The sequence below is a fragment of the Saprolegnia diclina genome (assembly GCF_000281045.1).
Source record: "Saprolegnia diclina VS20 unplaced genomic scaffold supercont1.15, whole genome shotgun sequence".
Classification (NCBI taxonomy): Eukaryota; Oomycota; class Saprolegniomycetes; order Saprolegniales; family Saprolegniaceae; genus Saprolegnia; species Saprolegnia diclina.
The window spans coordinates 768,980-786,374 of NW_008246082.1; the positions used below are offsets into that span (position 1 = coordinate 768,980).

The window sequence follows — 17,395 nt, forward strand, 5'->3', positions numbered from 1 at the left end:
CTTACCGTGCTTGTAGATGCGCCATCAAGATCATCCAGCCCATCGGACGCTCGACGGCGACCTCGACCACGGTTTGCAGGGACTCATGCGGCGAGCGTAGGCACAAGTCTTGGGCAGTGTTGTTTGTTGCAAAGCGATCAACACGGGCGCGCAAAGGAGATCTCGAAGGACTCGTATTCGTCCCGCCAAACCGACGCTAACCTCTGCCTCGCGTGCGTGTTTCCTCCTCCTCACAGTAATGAGATTCTCATGTCTTTCTATAGACAGAAAATATGGACACGAGCTCGTCGTCATCATGGACCTGCTCTTCGATCGTTCTAGGGTGTTCTCTGTCCTCGGCTAAAACTCCGCGGCGCAACGCAGCGAGCCGATCCAGGTGCGTCCATGCTGCCATCAACGTGATGGAGCTAACATCGCGTGCAGATGCGGTGCTCGGTTCTCAAAGACGACGGGTGAAAGTACCCGCTTGTCTCGAGCAAAGGCACCTTGCAGCACGACGAGATCGTTTGCTTGTTGCCGCGACCGTCGACGCCGGCAAAACGCGTGGCCGCTCATCGTCCTACTACCGAACTAGCGGCTCTTCCTCCCACCACACTACTTGATTATCTCCTGGATTAGGCGATCGCCGTCAAGCTGCTGGCCAAGCCCATCATGTTTGATCGCGTCAAGGCCGAGGACAAGTGCCAGACGACCACATTTCTCCAGGGCGGTGTGTCCCGCCTTGTGCGCAACTGGCTTGGGCCTCGTCCATCCAACGCATGCGTCTTCGACATGGGCTTGGACGCTTGCACACGATGGGCTGGATGTTGGAGCTATTCGCGTCCGACACCGAGCGCAAATACGAGCGATATTCCGTGGCGTGAAGTTGTGACAAGGGGCAGAGCGCATGCACGCAAAAGTGGATTCATGCTATCCTGTTTTGGTGCATGCTTCCAGTTTATTATACGCTTCTGATGTGTGTTATTTTGCATATTGGTCGGTTGCCAAGCAGTACGATGGGGGACTTACATGAGCAACGGTGAAGGAGTTCGTGCAGCCGGAGACGGCGCTCTGGATGCTTCGCGACTCATGGCGCTCGTCCATTCGGTTTGCCACTTGCTGCTGCCGATAAGGTTGCCGACGCGCTCGCGGCACAAGTCGATCCGATGCATGGCTCAACAGTCGAGGTCCATGGTACGCTTGTCTCGACAAATCTCGTCCAGGTATTGTCGTGGGCTCACGGTTGCCGCAAAAAAGTACGTCGGCCGCACGTCACTCACCAATCAAGCACGTATGTGGCAAGCCGTGCGCAAGCCGCGGGTGTTGTGCCGTCGGGGTTGGAAGACCACCGACACGAGCTTCTGCGCTTGAGGAGGATGCACCACTCTTCAAAGGCAAAACAAAGTCTGAATTCGATGAGCTTTTACAAGCTACTGCTGGGCCAATACATTGGAGCAGCGCCCATTGGCCAGTCTGGCGTCCAATCAGCGGACGGCCAGAGCTTGGCCCAATGGTAGACTGCCACGAGGTCCCAACAGCGGGCTCATGCAACGTTGATGTAGGCGTGGCGCAGCTTTAGAATCCGTGACGAGCCACCGATGCGGCCATAGGGCGGAGCCCTGGCCAAATTTTTCGACGGCCTCTCGCGCGTCGGCCACGCGACGGGCTCCGAGATGCGCTTGCACAAGTTCCCAAGACCTGCGACGACGTTGGGAGCGACGCCACTATATCTATAATCCTTCAGCTTACAATCGTAGACCATCGTGTTAAATTACTAGGGGTATGAATGCTTTCGGCAGCGGGGTTCGGCAATCACGGTGCTGACGGGCAATGCGTCTATCCAAGCCTCGCTCGTGTCGCTCTTTGGGGCGGTCGTCGGCCGGCAAACAGCGTACGCCGACGCAGGCAAGTAGGCCAATGCCGCCTATTACAACGGCGTGCCCAAGCCCGAGCGCGCGCGGACCCTCGCCCGCGCCAACGTCGTGCACGAGGCGATCGACGCCGACGTGCGCGAATATGTTTTGTATGCGACCGAGACGCGCCTCGGCTCCAGCCGCTGGCACATCGTCGCCGACGCTTTTGTGAGCACGTACAGTGCGGCCACGCGCCTCTGCGTCGAGCGCAACGTCGGGCGCAAGCGAGGCGACCGGATCAGTGTGCGCCGTTGGTGCAGCCCCCGGTGTCGATAGAGCTGTCGAAAGTGGTGGTGTCGATAGGAGTCCGTGTCGATGGTTGTGGGCCACTGATTGGAATCTTGAACATGACCCATCGTGCAATCCGTCGTAGCGCGTCGACGCTGCCTCGTCAGTCGTCATCATCCAATGAGGGCGGTTTATTTTTCCGGACACTCTGGCTATCTTTTTAAAATTCGAGCGCCGTGGAGCCAACATACGGAAACGGTGGCAGTAGATTCTACTGCCACCGAATTTGGCGTGTCGCAAAATCAATGACAAAGGAGCCTGAAGGCAAAAACGGTGGCAGTAGATTCTACTGTCACCGTCGGTTTATACTTGAAAATTGTATAAATTTCCTTAATATAGGGGATGTATGGAACCTCCAATAGGGTTAAGAACTGCACTACGGTATCTCAGACCATTTGCAGAGTGCGTTCAAGCCCTACTGATGTCTGCTTGATGCTCACTTCGTGGCATGTCGATGCATTGTGTCATAACTCGCTGGTCAACGAGACGAGCAGACTCTACCATCGCGGCCACACCGCCCTCGTCGACGAGGCAAGCATTCGAGAAATCAGAAAGTGGTGCTCTCTCCGGGACTTGAACCCGGATCTACCTGGTGGTAAACCAGTGTCTAAACCGCTAGACTAAAAGAAGTCGACAAGAACACCCCTTCTTGACTGCCTCCCCAATCTCGACGCTCCAGACGCGCACTCCTGGCTCAGAGAGTGGGTGGGAGTAGTGAGTGAGGAGAAGAGAGAGTGTCATCTCAAGAAGCCATCTGCCGTCTGACCGCGCCCGTGTAACAGAGGAGAGTGTACTACTGAGTATGAGAGTGAGGAAGAATATGGGATACGCGCATGAGAAATGCGTATATTGGGCTCATAACCAATCAGAAAGTGGTGCTCTCTCCGGGACTTGAACCCGGATCTACCTGGTGGTAAACCAGTGTCTAAACCGCTAGACTAAAAGAAGTCGACAAGAACACCCCTTCTTGACTCGAGATAGCATACACTTGATATATTGATTCCAACTTGATTTTGCTGGATGCTCGCGTATTTCGACTGTCTGCTTGTGTTGCGTGTTGCCTACTTGAGCGCAGCGGAGAAAAACTTTTTGGTGCTCGAGACGATCGACTGGGCAGCCTTGCTGACGCCGCACGTCATCTTGCGGCACTGCATGTCCTCGATCGACAAGGGCGTGCCACAGTCGGCACAGCCGCGTGCCGTGGTCATGGGCAAGCCGCGAGCGACAAGCATCGATCGCCAGCACTCGGCGTCTTCAAGCACCGCAGTCACCTCGACAGGCTGTTTGAGCATGTAGCGCGCATCCAGATAAAGGCTAGCTTCGCGCAATCGAAGAGCGACCTCGAGCGCCGTCTCTCCATCCTACGAGAACAGTATACGTCAAGTTCTGCTACATGGTACCGCAAGCACCTTGTTGCGCGCCAGCAATGTCGTAAGGTCGGCGTAGGCAACCGCGGCAACGACTTGAGGAAACCCAAAATACACCGCGTTGATGAGCGGCGTGTTGCCAGCATGGCTCGGAGTCATGTACGCATGCACCGGTTGGGTGACGTGCACGTCGGCGCCGGCTGCGATCAAGGCGGCGACAATGTCGTGGCTGCACACACTGCTGGTTGCAAAGAGCAACGCCGAGCCAAAGAAGTCCTAGTCACATGCATCAAGTGAGCGCGTTGCACACTTGCGTGGAACACACCAGTGGCTTGTTGACGTCAGCACCACGCTTCAGCACCAAGTGCACGAGCTCCAACGACATAGACTTGATGGCCGCGCATAGCAGGCTCTGCGTGCTCTTCATCACTCGCTTCGTTAGCCAAAGCCACATGGATTGCGGTACTGTACCCAGGGACACACTGCGTCGGGGCGCAGGCCATCGTCCAGAAGCTTTGTCGCGGCGTCGATCTGCAATGGAAGCGCCACCGCTTGAAAGGCTTCAAACATCTACCGTATACTTGAGCAGGCAGCACATTATCTGCGCGCAGGAATACCTTGGCTTCCTGTGTCGCTGCATCGACATGGGGCTGCAGTTGCGCAACCACGTCAGCAGCCGACATTCGCGTCGCTGGATCTTCGGCGACGCATGAGGCGACCATGTCGGCGTACCAGCGTTCGCAGTCGTCACGAAGGCGCCCGACGTGCGCCGACGGTATGGCAAGCGTATCGAGCTCCGTGAGTAAGACACCAAGGGCGTACATGTCGGACGCCGAAGACGGTGGCTGCTGCGCGACGCGAACCTCAGGTGCCGTCCACAGCGCCAACGATACATTGGCTGGCTCAAAACCGGGGTACATGACGTGAACCGAGGTCGCAGGCGGATTGATGTAGATGCTGAAGCTCGAGAACGATCCGTGGACAAGGCCAGCCGCGTGGAGGTCCGCGAGGGCATTCGCAGCGACAATCGCGAGCTGTAACTTGGTTGGCCACACTTCGAGTCGCGACCCCGGGACTTGCATCTCGAGCTTGTAGCGGAGGATGTTGGTCATTAGCATCGCGTCAGGGCGCATGGGCAACACATACGGCGAGGTGAACCTACATGTGCCGTGAGCAGCTGCCTCGGCCAAATGCGATTCTGACGTTGCTGCATCGCTTGTTGGCGCCTAGCGAGATATATACATAAATCACGATTGGACGACCTCGATGGTAGCTTCGATGCACGTACGCTGGACGGGTGTAGCGCTGCGTAGAGTGCGCGAACCAGATCGCAAGCGCCAGAGAAGGTGGCCACGGCCAGTGGTGTTTCGTACAACTACCAAGCACAGGACACGTAAGTACATCACAGCTCGATGAGGAAGGAATCGAACGGTATTGGTGTGGTCGATCGGGACGCCTGGTGTCGCCAGCAGCACTTTGAGCATCGCAAGGTTGTTTTGCTTGACGGCGTGGTGCACCAGCGAGTTGCCGTCCTGCGTGCAAGCAAACATAGAGTCGTGAGATATTGTGCCGCGTCGTATATGTATGGGCCATACGACATCGCTCTGCTGCTGCGGAACGGACTTGCCAAGCAATGCCTTGAGCTTCTCCAGGTTGCCTTCCTGGATCGCGCCCACAAGCGCCTGCCACATGTTAATGACGCCTGTCATTCGCATATGGGAGTACCTTGAAGTGGTTGTACGCAGCGTTGCTTTTGTCGAGCTTGGCCTTGGCGGCGCGCTTCTTCTCGGCTTCAACGCGCCGCAGCCAAGCAACAACATGACCCAGCTTTGGCGACTGCTTGGGCTACACATCATATACTCTCAGGGATAAGACACTCTGTGTCGTTGTACGCACGGGCGTGGTCGGCGCCAGTTTGAGACGCTTTAAAAGCACCCCGAGCGGGTTTGCGAGCGCGGATGGCTTGTGGTTGCACATCGGGCACGCTGTCTTGAGCACGAAAAAGCTGTGGCCACACGGGACGCACTTGCGCGTCCAGTCAACTAGGACGCCTCGGTGGTGCGATGTAATGAGCCGATGCACCGCGCACTGGATCTTCTCGTCCATGGGGGCGTCGTGCCCACATGAGCAGGCCGCGTCGATGGGATGCCAGACCAATTTGCAGTCTGGGCAAAGGCGCATGCTGTCCGACGTGGCTTGCTAAGTACATAGTGTCGTGAGAGTATCGGTGGGAGTCCACGCCTACCGCTGCCACCGCGCCTTCCAGGACAGGCGCAAGACGCACTAAGTGCTCCTTTGACATGGCCAGTGCCAAGGGTGTTTTGCCGCCCTGTGATATATCGCACTCGACACGCCTCGAATTGCGAGCACACGATTACCTTGTTGGCGATCGCTGCATTGGCGCCTGCGTCCAAGAGAATGCGCATATTCAGCTCGTGGTTGCGCTTGACCGCCCAATAGAGCGCCGTGCGATGCTTCTACGCATGGGTGAGTTCTTCGTGTAAAGATATCGTAGGGATGTAGCACCTTGTCGAGTGCGTCGACGTTGGCACCCGCATTGATCAGCATCTCAACGCTGGTATAGCATTCGCCGGCGGCTTCGTGGAGAGGGGTGCCACCATACTACGCGGTTCAAAATAAGACCATATGAAATGTCTCGACGGGTGAGTGGTAGCGCACGCAGTAGCTGTCAGGCAAGGCACCGTGATCGAGAAGGAGCTGCGTAATGTCGTATTTACGAAGTCCCACTGCCATCGACAGAGGCAACACGTCACCCTGTCATCAACGTTCATGGTAACGTCGGTCAACAAGTCGAGTACCTTCACGGAATAGTTGGGGTTGAAGCCATCCTCAAGCTGGGCTTGCACCAAGGCAATGGCGTCCACGGCAACCGCGCGCCTGAACGCCTCCAACGCCTATGTACAGCAATGTAGCGAGCCTTGGTGTGTGCAGAAAGGACGCACGTCGGCTGCCGAGCCTTCAGCCACCTGCTTGCCAAGCATCTCGACGATCTTGCTCGCTGTTGGACGCTTGGACGGCTCTGCGTTGAGACACTGCGTCGCAAGGTCGCGCAGCCAGGGCTTGCACGACTTGGTCAACGTCGGCCGGCGACCCGCAAGGACTGCCTGCTTGAGTAGATAGTCCGTCTTCAAGTCCGTGGCGTCGTCGAACGGCAACTGGAGTGTGTCAAGCTCCGAGAGGAGCACACCAAACGAGTAAACATCGGCCTCGGTACCGTAGCGCTGGCCATCAACGCGCAGCACTTCGGGCGCCGTCCACCGTATCGTGCCGCGACCGTCCGTCATGTACGTGGCGGCCACCTTGGCGATGCCGAGATCCCCGAGCTTGATGTAGTGCGTCGAGCTCAGGAGCACGTTCTCGCTCTTGATGTCCCGGTGCACAATACCGAGGGCATGCAATGCCTTCATCGCGTTGGCCACGACCCACGCCACCTCGAGGCTGGTCACGTGCAGAAAGGTCTCTTGTCGTCGGTGCTTTTCGTCCAAGTAGCTTCGAAGATTCCCGAAGTCCATAAGGTCGAGCAAGAGTGCCGGCATTGGTGACGCGCGGTCCGCCACGGCGACCAACGACACGAGGAAAGGCGACGGGCACCTACGGTCGCCGACCTCAGCAACAGCGAAAATAGAACTTGGAACTACTTGGCCATCGCGTTGGCTTCTGCACGTATCGTATCTGCGCTGTGCGTGGCCTCTTTGATGGCGGTCTTGATGGCGACATCCCGACCTTGGAAGGTCCCGCGGTGCACGACGGCTTGGCCGCCCGACCCGAGCTTGGTCGTCTATCGGTTTTCCAACGCACCGATGAGACGACGTCGATCTCCGCGCCAACTTCTTTGAGCATGAGAATCACGGAGTCATGGCCGTTGGATGCTGCGTAGTGCACTGCATTGCATCCAAACTAGAACACACATGGATACTAGAAAGCTGGATGACCGAAAAAGTACCTTGTCGAGTGCGGCAACATTGTTCTTGGTGGCTAGCAAGAGGCTCACAGCCGCCTCACTGCCGGCTCGGGCAGCTGCCATGATCGGTGTCATGGCATTCTAAAGTGGAGGAGACGTCAACGGTTGGATACGTCGATGGAACATGTACGTACCCAAGGAAGGAGCTCGATGTTGGCTTCGGCTTGGAGCAGCTGTTGCAAGACAGCTACATCGCCGGCGTTGGCCGCGCTCATAAGCGCGGTGGCTCCCGACTAGGAAACATCGATCGCATGAGCCATGAACGTTGGTGGACAGTCAAGGCACCGGTTGGCAATGGTTGATGTCTGCGCCTGCCGTCAAAAGTTGGGTGACAACGTCCGCGTGACCAGTGCCAGCCGCCAGAAGGAGTGCAGTCGCGCCGCCCTACGCGTCGATTGAGCTCTCGAGTCGTACTCGTGTTCGGTAGCTCGAGCAGTGACCCACCGGTGTCATGGCGTGAACATTCGCGCGCGCCTCGAGAAGCGCCGCGACAACCAGCGTGTGGCCACGCAACGCCGCCACGGCCAGCATCGGATACTCCATCTATAGGTAATACATAGCAGCCACGAGGTTAGAGGATGTATAACGTTCTCTTGATCCACGCACCTCCTCTCGGGCGTCGGCGTCGGCGCCGTCCTGCAGCAGATTCTGCACGACGGTCGCGTCACCGCTCGCAACTGCCTCGCTTAGCGTCATTCGCTTCTACACACGGTGCCATGAGGTGCATGCGCCTGGAAGGCGCTGTACGCTCATGCTCTTGACTCAGGCAACGGCAAAGTGAGCGCGCAACTCACAGTCAATCCGAGTTGGTCGCAATCGTGTGCAATTGAGTTTGAGAGTACCACGTGGCGGGTCGAGTGATAGCATCCGTTTATAAGGGTTTTACGTGGTTGGCGTCTCGGCCGTCACCACCAAAAAGCACACTGTCATGCATGACGATCACCAATGTCGCAGACGTGGCTGCTGGTGCAAGTTCACACCAGTATTAGCTGGCGTGAGCAGTACAGAAAAACCGTGTTGCACCACTCTACTACTGCACGAGCATGTGCTGACGTGGAACAGTCGCTGGACGATCTGCTATCCACAGAAGAGTGTTTTATTCGCAGCGATACCATAATGGTTGAGTAGGTTCAAGCGCTCCAAGTGTAAGCTTAGTCGCATCTCGTTTTCGACTAGCGCTACTAACTTTTAGGCCACCAGTTTTGCACGCGAGGATTGTGTATTGATGTACTAGAGTATTGTTCGATGAACAAGGCAGCCAATATGTCCATGCGGAGATGCAAATGACTCTCTCTGGTTGTATGGCCAAGCTGGTCATCCCGTGAAAGTTCGCAATGTCACGATCCGACCAATGAGCGGAGTCTCTTCTTGCGGCACATGCCACATCCACACTTGCTTTTGGCTCCCTTCTCTGTCGGGTCCTCTTGGCCTCTGTGCTTAGCGACTAATGACACAGTCGGTCCCTTCCACAGACGCAACGTCCACTTCATGAGCCTCACATCTCATGGACCCACTTCAACAACAACTTGGCACATGCCACGATCAGGACCACATCTGTGCCGAATTGGCCCGCGATGTGTGCCGAATGCACCAGCTGCGTGCCGAAAACGTCCGCCACTGCCGAATCGTGCTGCGCAGCAGCGATCAAAAACCAAAATGATAGCAATCCGGCATATCCGGATACTCTGTCGCCACTCGGGGTTCGAACGTTTGATTGGCCGACGGAAAAAGTGGGACGAGCCATGTTCGTGGACGCTCGTGTGAAAGTCCAAGGGCTGGGCAAGCAAATGTTGACTATGCGCCCTCGGCAAGCTGCACTCGGAGGCGATGCAGATGCTCAGTCGCCGCCACCTATTGGACCTTGTGGCGTTCGATCCTGAGCAGCTCGCGCGTGAAGCGCCAGTACCCACGCCGCGGCGGTGTGGCAAAGGTGGTCGCCACCAAGCACGTTGCGATGCATGACATTTGCGAGCGTCCGAGACGGTGCTGCGAATTGCGACGGCCTCTGATCGCTCCGCCTCATCGCAGGCCTGGAGGTCCTTTATATCGCTGCGGCAGAGCTCTCAACCTCACCACGCCATTCTATCGTCGCACGCCAACGCCTTGTAGCTCTCGTGCGCTGCCCGGCGACATGGTCATCGCGATATTGCCAAACCGTCTGCGACACCTAGGGATATATATCCCTTGGCGACACACACGGAGATGAAGTAGTGGATGCGAAGAGTCGACAGTAGGCTAGTCATTTTGCATTTAGCCTTGTCGATTCTAACCCGCCACGCCACTCCCAATGACTTGCGGTCAATCAAGCCGTCTATTGCCCCACTCGAGCGTCGTACAAGGCGAAACGCTGTTGTCATGTCATGTGTTATGGAACGACTTGGCGAGCGAGTCCTTGAGGCCGATTCTCAGCGGCGGAAGCGTGCGCTGGAGGTCATTGGCGTCAACCGGAACGAGCCGCGATTCGAGCTCGTACTCAAGGTGATGATGACCTCCATGGCGGACTTGGAAGCGTATTCTTCATCACACAAGGGCCCAGCATCGCATTCGTAAGCGGCGAAAAAGAAGCAGAAGCATCGTACATCGATGCTTGTTCGGCAGCAATGATGCCCAAAAGCAATTCAACTCCAAGTTGGTGATACTGCAGTTCCAAGTCCAAGTGGTACGTATTTACTTTCTGTCGCGCGTCGAGCACATTGTCGAGTGGGGTCGAACGGCGGTCGAATGGCTCCTCGTTGTATTTGGACGAGAGCTGAAGGGTTGGTGCAACATAGCGCCATGCAGCATCTTTCGATCACTCTGCTGCCGACGCTACTTGCTGTTGTTGAAATGAGTTATTAACATGCAATTATATAGCGAAGATGGTGGACTTCCTAGTGCGCTCGTGAGGTTTGGCCGGTACGTCAAGCTGAGGGCGCGTGGTCGGGGCTCCGGATTGAGTTGGGAATGAGGTAGCGAGCACACCAAGGATCGGCGCGTAGGGCATGGAGCGACTCGGCAAGCGAAGGCACCACAGCGCGGCGAGCCAAGTGCCGGATATGCAGTCGCGTGATTGTAGCGGCTTTGATCGCGAGCGCAGCAGCGGGAAGGGGCATCAATGTCGAGCGGAACACGCAGTTGTTGCGTTCTAGCCAAAGACTGTACCAAACGCAAGCGCGCAAGATCGGCCAGAGGGCACGGATGGTCGACTTGTGGGCTGAGAGCGGCAGAGCGACGGCATCGTAGAGGAAGCCACCGACCGACGTCGGGAGTTGCTGCTTCACGCACTCGTTTCACGGTTGACCGTCACCTCGTCGGCAGCGAGAAGATTGCCACAATAGAGCGCAGCTCACCCTTGAGCCTCTCCCAGCTCAAGCGCTACTAGCAAGATGATGAAGCAAACGGGCGATATCGTTGTTGTGGAGGAGCAGGCGGTCAACGGCGTGCGGTCGACCCTCGGCACCGAAGCGTGGGTGGATCAAGGTACTGTACATGAGCTCGCCCGTACCGCGGTGTTTGTTCTACCTCTCAAAACTCCGGCACCGAGGGTACGTGAGCGCCAGCGCACCGCGACGGACTCGACATGGCACGCGTGTGGAGGTAGACCATTGCATGGGTCAATTGACCCATGACCATTGTGGCCGCGCCGCCGCTGAAGAAAATGAAGTCTGACGATGTCCAAGGAATAATTATTAATACGACAGTATTAATATGCCAGCATGCGCTGTGCCATTAAAAATAATCGTATTTTAATTACCGTCTCATCGCTTCCACACAAAAAACGCCGAGCAGTCTTGAAGTAGGAAAATAACGTGATTTAATTCACAGTTTTTTAGAATGCATACAAACAGAAAGTACAAGCCAATCGGTCGGTCAATAGAAACATCCAATTCTGACGCTTTTTCGATGCGTCGACTTTTAAATTCCCCACAAATCAGGAATCACGCGACGGCGCGAAGGCAAGGGCTCTAAAATACAGAGCAAGCCTTCTTCTTTCTTGTGATGCCTTCAGATGTCTCGTAGCTGCATTGGTTGTCGAGAAATATCATTTTGAAGTAAGGCCTCGTTTTCGACAAAAAATCGGTCGGTCAATCGCCACTTTACCTTACCGGTACTTGCTGTCGCATCAGGAAGACTGGCGGGCTGGCTCGAGCAGTGGATCGGATCATGCACATCCCACGCGTTCGTGATGGGCAGAAGGCGAGCACTGTTCGGGAGGATGTGGTACTAGCTACATCTCACCTATTTGCAAGCGGCACGGTTTTGTGTTGTGATTCCGATACCGGAAACAGCACAGTGCCATCGCCTTGTAGCAACGTTGTGTTGTACTAGATAGCTAACCAAAGCAATGGACAAGTATCGTCTCGCATCAAGGCCCGGATGCTTTGTTTTCGGTAAGATGATAATACCAAGGGTCAATAATCAGATACCTTGATAATACAGAGCAATTTTCCTTGTACAAACCGACTTCGTGGCGCGAAAATAGAGTGGGATTCAAACTGGACCGATGATGAATCTACATGCACCACGATGCCATGCCGAGTTAGTTTGTTGCGATCGACAGTGCTGGAAGCGGTCAGTCATAAACAATGGGCTCCCGTCGATTGCGATGGCGCGGGTTCTTTCACACATGCCAGAAATACGTCATGAAGAAGCGACCCAAGACCGTACTCGCATTGCACAATCGCCCGAAAATGTCGTCACGTTTCAGTCATGAAAGATCACCACGGTCGACAGATGGATATACTGTAATCATTTGGAGCGCACAGTACATGAGTAGCTTTCAGAGTACATGTACAGACATATTCTGCGTTTATTGACAAAAGATCTGAAAAGCGTGGGATTTTACCCATGTGTTGGGCATTTTGGAGAAATGCCAGCCGTACGATAGGCCCTGGAACGACATGTGGCGTTGGTAATCCTACTTGGTATATCTATGTAAATACTGAATGCAAGATAACAAGTTCTGCTTGTAACACAACACATATTTTGTATTGGTATACTGAACACGGGCTTATTTTTGTCAATTAACGCGGTTGTCAATTAACGCAGAAGATGTCTGTATCCTTGAAGCGCATGGAAGTGCAAATTCAATTTGTTGGAGATGTGGTACACCCGTACGTTTCACAAGGTGCGATCGTCCGAGTTGCGCAATTGCGTCGTCCAGCAGATCAAGAGCATGAGCAGCGAGAAGCGTCGAGTCGGGTCGCCAACGAGGGTCGTCGACAAGGACGACGTACTCATGGCGATCGTTAAGTTTACCACGACTGCAGAAGATGTCTCAACGTTCCTCGACGCTATCTCGGCCACCACGCGCTGTGGCCCGCTGAAAGCGCTCTCGGAGCTCCTTCGAGATCCGCTCAAGGCTCTGCGCGACGCTCGTGACGAGGCGACGGCCTTGACGATGCTGTGGCCTCGGCTTCAGCTGGATTACGTTGTTGACGTGAAGCGCGTCATTGACGCCATGCCGATCTACAACTCTTTTGAGGTCGGCAGCCTGCACTTGTGGAAGGACATGTCGCCCAGCATGGACGTTTTGGCACAGCTCGTCGCTTCGTACGGTGAGAAGTTTACGCATATCAAGATCGACTCGAAGTACCCGTGCGAGAACGAAAAGAATGTCGTCACGCTCTGCAACATTCTTCGGCAGAGCACACGTCTCGACGTCGTTTCCGTGGGCAACACCGGCTACGACATGGCCATCGTCGCGGCGGTCACGACACCAAAGCATTCCGTCCGTCGTTTGAGCGTCGCAAGCGATCGCGCCGAGGACAACTGGGCCGAGAATCTCGTGCCTTGGCTGCAGTCTGGCCACGCCGACCACCTTGGCATCCAGTACGACGTCGAAAAGAGCGGCGAGAACAGAAGCATTGCGGACGTGCTCGTTGCCGCCGCTGCGAGCTCCCTCTCGAGCTTGAACGTGCTCGTTCACGGCGCCGAGCCCCTCCCGCCGGTCGACACGCACACAACCCGCTTCCAGAACCTCTCGACCTTGTGCGTCCGTGTCGATCAAGACGCGCCTTTTTTCAAGAGCCTTCTGGACCGCGTCGACCCGACCAAGCTGAGACGACTCTCGGTCACGTGCAGCGACGAAAGCGACAACATCGGCTTTGTCTTGGACACGCTGCCGCACCTCTCGGCCCTCAACGAGCTCCAGATTTGTAGCGGCGCGTTCGACGTTGACGAGCTACCTCCAGCTGTCATGACCTCCTCGTCTGCTCTGACGTCGATCACGATGGAGGACATTCAGTTTTCGTCGAATGCCGCCGCTGCGCTCGGCGCGCTTTTCGCCAACGTACTCGACCTCAAGACGCTCTCGTGGCGCGATTGCTTTGTTGACGATACAACTTTTGGCGATGTGATCTTGTCGAACTTGCCGCTCTGGATCCGCAACGGCGTTCGCGCAATCGATTTGGCTGGCTGCGACGCAATGGACGGCTTCCCCGACCATCTGGTGCGAGCCCTCCGTGGCGCGACGAGTCCATCGGGCATTGACATCAACTTGTCCGACAACGGGTTCACCCATGAAAAGTACGTGATGCTCTTCAAGGCGCTCACGACCTGCACCGGCGTCTCGGTCGTGCTCGAACCGTCCGTCGAGCTTGGTGGTGAGGCCGTCGCGCGCGAGGCCCATCTTGCCCGGGAAGACTTTGAGGTCATGTTGCACGGTTTGCCGGAGCTCGAGCTCGAGTGGAACGAATATGTTACACCAGAGCTACCCGAAGGCGAGGTTTGCGTCACGCTCCGTGTCAGTTGCCGTCGCTAACACTCGTTTGACCTTCACTTTGAATCCATTCTCACTTTGAATACATAAGCACGAGCTAGGACTGTAATTCTTCTTTTATACAGTGACCACTATGTAGTACTAGGAGCTGATAACGGGTTCGAATACACCAGTACGTACGACTCCTTGGTTTTTCGAAACACCATGCTTGAGAAACATGCATCGTTTAAGGTTATGCGCGCTTGCGTTTGCTTTGGAGCAGGCGTGGGAGCTTCAACTTGTGCTTGACGTCACTGATCAACGTCGTTGATGGTGGCGGCCTTCGCGTTTGTCGCACAGAGAAGACCCGGAGAACGAGGGCCGCAGCCCAGCTGACAACCTTGCCCGCCTGGAGCAGAGTTGCCGCACGCGCCGCCACGTCGGGTGCGAGCTGGATGGCTTTGCTGGCCTGCCGCACTTGGTACATGAGCTCTTGTATAATCAAACGAACGATCGTCGCGCGGCGGCGGTTCTGCTGCCGAAAGAGGAAGAGAAGAAAGATGGCGTTGTCCAAATGGTTGGTCGCGTCCATGCAGTACGGCAGCAGAAGGTTGCTCTCAGTCATATGCTGTCGACGACCTGCAATCTTGCGGAGACAGTCGTGTGGCTTACCAATGCCTGCGGCGAGGAGAAGTCGGGTCGCCTCTGTGTTGTGGCTGGTCGAGGCAGCTTCCAGCAGCGTATCGTCGCGGAGCTCGGGCCGGCGCTGCAGAATGTGCATCGCGGCATTGAGATGGCCGCTTGCAAGCACCGAGCGGAGCGCGTCGATCGAGATGTCCATGGGGCAGTGGGCCATGAGGTAGAACACAACGTCCCACGCCTTTTTCTTGACGGCGCCGTCGATCGCGGCGGGGTCCCATTGACCGTCCGAGTTCTCGTGCAGAAACTTGACCAACGGCAGGTTGTTGGCGACCGAGGCCTCGTGCATGCAGTTGGCGCCCCAGGGTAGGCCGTGAGCCACGTAAAGACGTACAACGTCTACCATCTCGGGCTTGCGAAACACGGCAACCGTCTTGAAAAGCGTAGGTTGAATGGTCTTGAGCGTCATCGAGATCGGGAACGGGTACCCGATGGAGAGGAGGTACTCTGCCGTGCGCAAGTGTCCGTACTCGAGCGCCTTTCCAACGACGTTGTCGTGGGTGCAGCCTTCGGTTCGGTTCGTCAAGAGGAATTTCACGACATCAAGGTGGCCATGTGACGCTGCGTCGTCGATGGCGGCGACGGTACAGCCAAAGGTGCCGAGATGATGGAGGCACTCCACGATATCAAGGTGACCACCGACGACAGCGTCGTCGAGGATGGTGGGCGACGCGCCTTCGGTGCGATGTTCGATGAGAAAGCGGACGATGTCGAGATGGCCTGAGCAAATGGCGCCATCGAGCGCGCCGACCGTGCAGCCTTCGGGTCGGTTGAAATGGAGAAACTGGACGATCTCCAAATGACTGTTGGTAGCAGCTTCATCCATGGCGTTGACGGTACAGCCCTCGTTTTGATGCGCATGGAGGAAGGCGATGACGTCGAGATGCCCATTGGCCGCCGCACCGTCCATAGCGACCGTCGAGCACGTCAGTCCGCGTTCGTGGAGTGTTTGCACCATAAGCAAGAGATCTTCGCTGTTGTCTTGGCCTTCCACGTCTTCTCGGGCGGCCATATGGTTCAAGAGGTCCGAATGATACATAGTTAATCAGGTAAAAGTGTGACAGACGCTGCCGTCATGCAGGGCGGGAGGTGGTGACCTCTTCTTATCTCGCCGGAATCACTGTACCTACACACGACAAGACTGACTACCGTACTTAACAAAGTATACACTTTGGTTCGCGCCAAGAAAGTGATGAAGTTAACGTTAAGAGTGGTCCATTTTGCCCCATGAAAGTGATCTTTGTGAAAGGAAACGCAGTGATTTTTTTCAAAATGACTGACCAATAGAACGCTAACTTAGCTAGTCTACTCTGATCGGTCGACGGCTCTTGAGCAGTGAGGCGCAGATCACTGGGCGCAGATGCAGTTCTCCTGCAAAACCTCGAGTCCGTCGAGAAACTCCTCAGCGGTCTGGCACCGTGGATCCTGGCCGTACTTTCTGAACGCTGCGGCGATGCATTTGTTGGCCGCTTGGACAGAGTCGATCTCGCGAGTTGCCGTCTCGATCTATTCGAGGACGCTTTCGCGTAGACGACTTAAATACAAAACCAAGTGTTGTAAGCATGAGAGTAGTCTTTGGGCTCGAGACAGCGGCGTCTATGGTGCCCGGATCCAAATTCGCGAGAATGTATGCGTATTTTTACGAACACATTGCAGCCAGAAGACGGTGTCGGTTTGGAGCACAAGCTTGCCGACAGCGTGCAATCAAAGCGCAAATGTACATCGGCAGAACATCGACCTCGTTGCCCAGTACTACTGTACGCGGTCCACGTCCTTCCGTATCGCTCTCGCCATTTGCATATCCTTTGTCGTCGTTCGAGACAAACAATACCATCAAGCGCATCCATTCAGTTATTGGCTTAGATTGGCGCCGTATACGACAAACGGGTGGTCCGAGAGCTCCAAAAGGCGCAGGAAGAACGTAACAATCGTGCGACGTGCGTGTCGGACCAAAGACATTCCTTGCGGCCTACGACGATCTCGACGTCAGCGTCAAAAGCGCCGACTCAAACGCCTCGAGTAGGCTCTGTAGAGCTGGAACGAGCTTGCGCACGCTCGCGAGGCAGAAGTGAGCAGTGACGGGCTCAAACCTCATTGGGTTCAGGCGCCTAGTTACGCTATAAGACACAAGGGATGGAAACGGCGTGTGGTACCTGGCGCTTAACGCGAACGAGCGCTGCATTGACGTCCCGAAGCATGAGGCCGTCGGCAGCATCGCGTTTACGTTGAAAACCTCGGGCGCGCGCGGCCAGTGATGATCAGAGCCAAGATAGAGCGCAGGTTGCCGAGCCGAGTACTGGCTCAACTCGGGCGAGCGCCGAAGTAGGGCGTCGAGTCACACGACCCGAAGCCTCGGAAAAAAGTGATGGCCCGCGCCGACCAGCGCCGTCAGATGAAGGAGCGTCCAGAGCTGCATGGACGATACGAGAGCCTTGGCGGTTGCGGCGCCCCTATCGCTTCTGGGCGAGGGCGAAGTCATCCTCGAGAA

The 17,395-nt window shown here is 55.9% G+C and overlaps 6 protein-coding genes and 2 pseudogenes across 8 annotated transcripts in view; 2 read left to right on the forward strand and 6 right to left on the reverse strand.

Moving 5' to 3' along the window:
- Positions 1–555, reverse strand: part of SDRG_05834 (16S rRNA (-N6/-N6)-dimethyltransferase) — a gene marked incomplete at its 5' end in the record, with an annotated part of 1,809 nt that extends 1,254 nt beyond the window's left edge. The window contains one exon of the mRNA XM_008611576.1: positions 463–555. Within this exon, the coding sequence (XP_008609798.1) occupies positions 463–555 (93 nt within the window). The remainder of the gene's footprint in view (positions 1–462) is intronic.
- Positions 556–651: 96 nt separating this feature from the next.
- On the forward strand, positions 652–2,168 carry SDRG_05835 (hypothetical protein; the record flags this gene model as incomplete). Its single annotated transcript, XM_008611577.1, has 3 exons — positions 652–762; positions 1,758–1,850; positions 1,893–2,168. 3 exons carry the CDS (start codon positions 652–654, stop codon positions 2,166–2,168), a joined length of 480 nt encoding a protein of 159 aa, XP_008609799.1.
- A 570-nt stretch (positions 2,169–2,738) lies between these two features.
- SDRG_05836 lies at positions 2,739–2,810 on the reverse strand (annotated as a pseudogene). The gene has a single exon. The product of its transcript is annotated as a tRNA-OTHER (tRNA).
- A 246-nt stretch (positions 2,811–3,056) lies between these two features.
- Positions 3,057–3,128, reverse strand: SDRG_05837 (annotated as a pseudogene). Its single transcript has one exon. The product of its transcript is annotated as a tRNA-OTHER (tRNA).
- Positions 3,129–3,151: 23 nt separating this feature from the next.
- Positions 3,152–7,184, reverse strand: SDRG_05838 (TKL protein kinase). Its single transcript, XM_008611578.1, has 17 exons — positions 6,511–7,184; positions 6,367–6,462; positions 6,227–6,322; positions 6,074–6,169; positions 5,926–6,024; positions 5,793–5,876; positions 5,444–5,746; positions 5,273–5,392; positions 5,143–5,229; positions 4,978–5,079; positions 4,836–4,922; positions 4,751–4,773; positions 4,165–4,705; positions 4,019–4,117; positions 3,873–3,968; positions 3,590–3,823; positions 3,152–3,541 (listed from the first exon to the last, which is right to left on the reverse strand). The coding sequence occupies exons 1-17, from the start codon at positions 7,102–7,104 to the stop codon at positions 3,242–3,244; spliced, it is 3,057 nt and encodes a 1,018-aa protein (XP_008609800.1). The 5' UTR covers positions 7,105–7,184; the 3' UTR covers positions 3,152–3,241.
- An 18-nt stretch (positions 7,185–7,202) lies between these two features.
- SDRG_05839 (hypothetical protein) lies at positions 7,203–8,282 on the reverse strand (the record flags this gene model as incomplete). Its single annotated transcript, XM_008611579.1, has 7 exons — positions 7,203–7,346; positions 7,512–7,610; positions 7,664–7,762; positions 7,815–7,913; positions 7,974–8,072; positions 8,136–8,231; positions 8,277–8,282. 7 exons carry the CDS (start codon positions 8,280–8,282, stop codon positions 7,203–7,205), a joined length of 642 nt encoding a protein of 213 aa, XP_008609801.1.
- A 4,346-nt stretch (positions 8,283–12,628) lies between these two features.
- Positions 12,629–14,411, forward strand: SDRG_05840 (hypothetical protein). The gene has a single exon (XM_008611580.1). The coding sequence runs from the start codon at positions 12,685–12,687 to the stop codon at positions 14,269–14,271; it is 1,587 nt and encodes a 528-aa protein (XP_008609802.1). The 5' UTR covers positions 12,629–12,684; the 3' UTR covers positions 14,272–14,411.
- Positions 14,412–14,437: 26 nt separating this feature from the next.
- SDRG_05841 (hypothetical protein) lies at positions 14,438–15,919 on the reverse strand (the record flags this gene model as incomplete). Its single annotated transcript, XM_008611581.1, has 1 exon — positions 14,438–15,919. The coding sequence occupies one exon, from the start codon at positions 15,917–15,919 to the stop codon at positions 14,462–14,464; it is 1,458 nt and encodes a 485-aa protein (XP_008609803.1). The 3' UTR covers positions 14,438–14,461.
- Positions 15,920–17,395: the final 1,476 nt, after the last annotated feature.

What these genes read in the sequence shown, in the direction of transcription:
- SDRG_05840 (XM_008611580.1), top strand. Translation starts at nt 12,685, where the DNA reads ATGAGCAGCGAGAAGCGTCGAGTCGGGTCGCCAACGAGGGTCGTCGAC.
- SDRG_05838 (XM_008611578.1), bottom strand. Translation starts at nt 7,104, where the DNA reads ATGCCGGCACTCTTGCTCGACCTTATGGACTTCGGGAATCTTCGAAGC. An exon ending in CCTTGCCTGACAGCTACTGC is followed by an intron (nt 6,170 to 6,226) that starts GTGCGCTACCAC and finishes TGAACCGCGTAG; the next exon opens with TATGGTGGCACCCCTCTCCA. An exon ending in ACGTCGACGCACTCGACAAG is followed by an intron (nt 6,025 to 6,073) that starts GTGCTACATCCC and finishes ACCCATGCGTAG; the next exon opens with AAGCATCGCACGGCGCTCTA.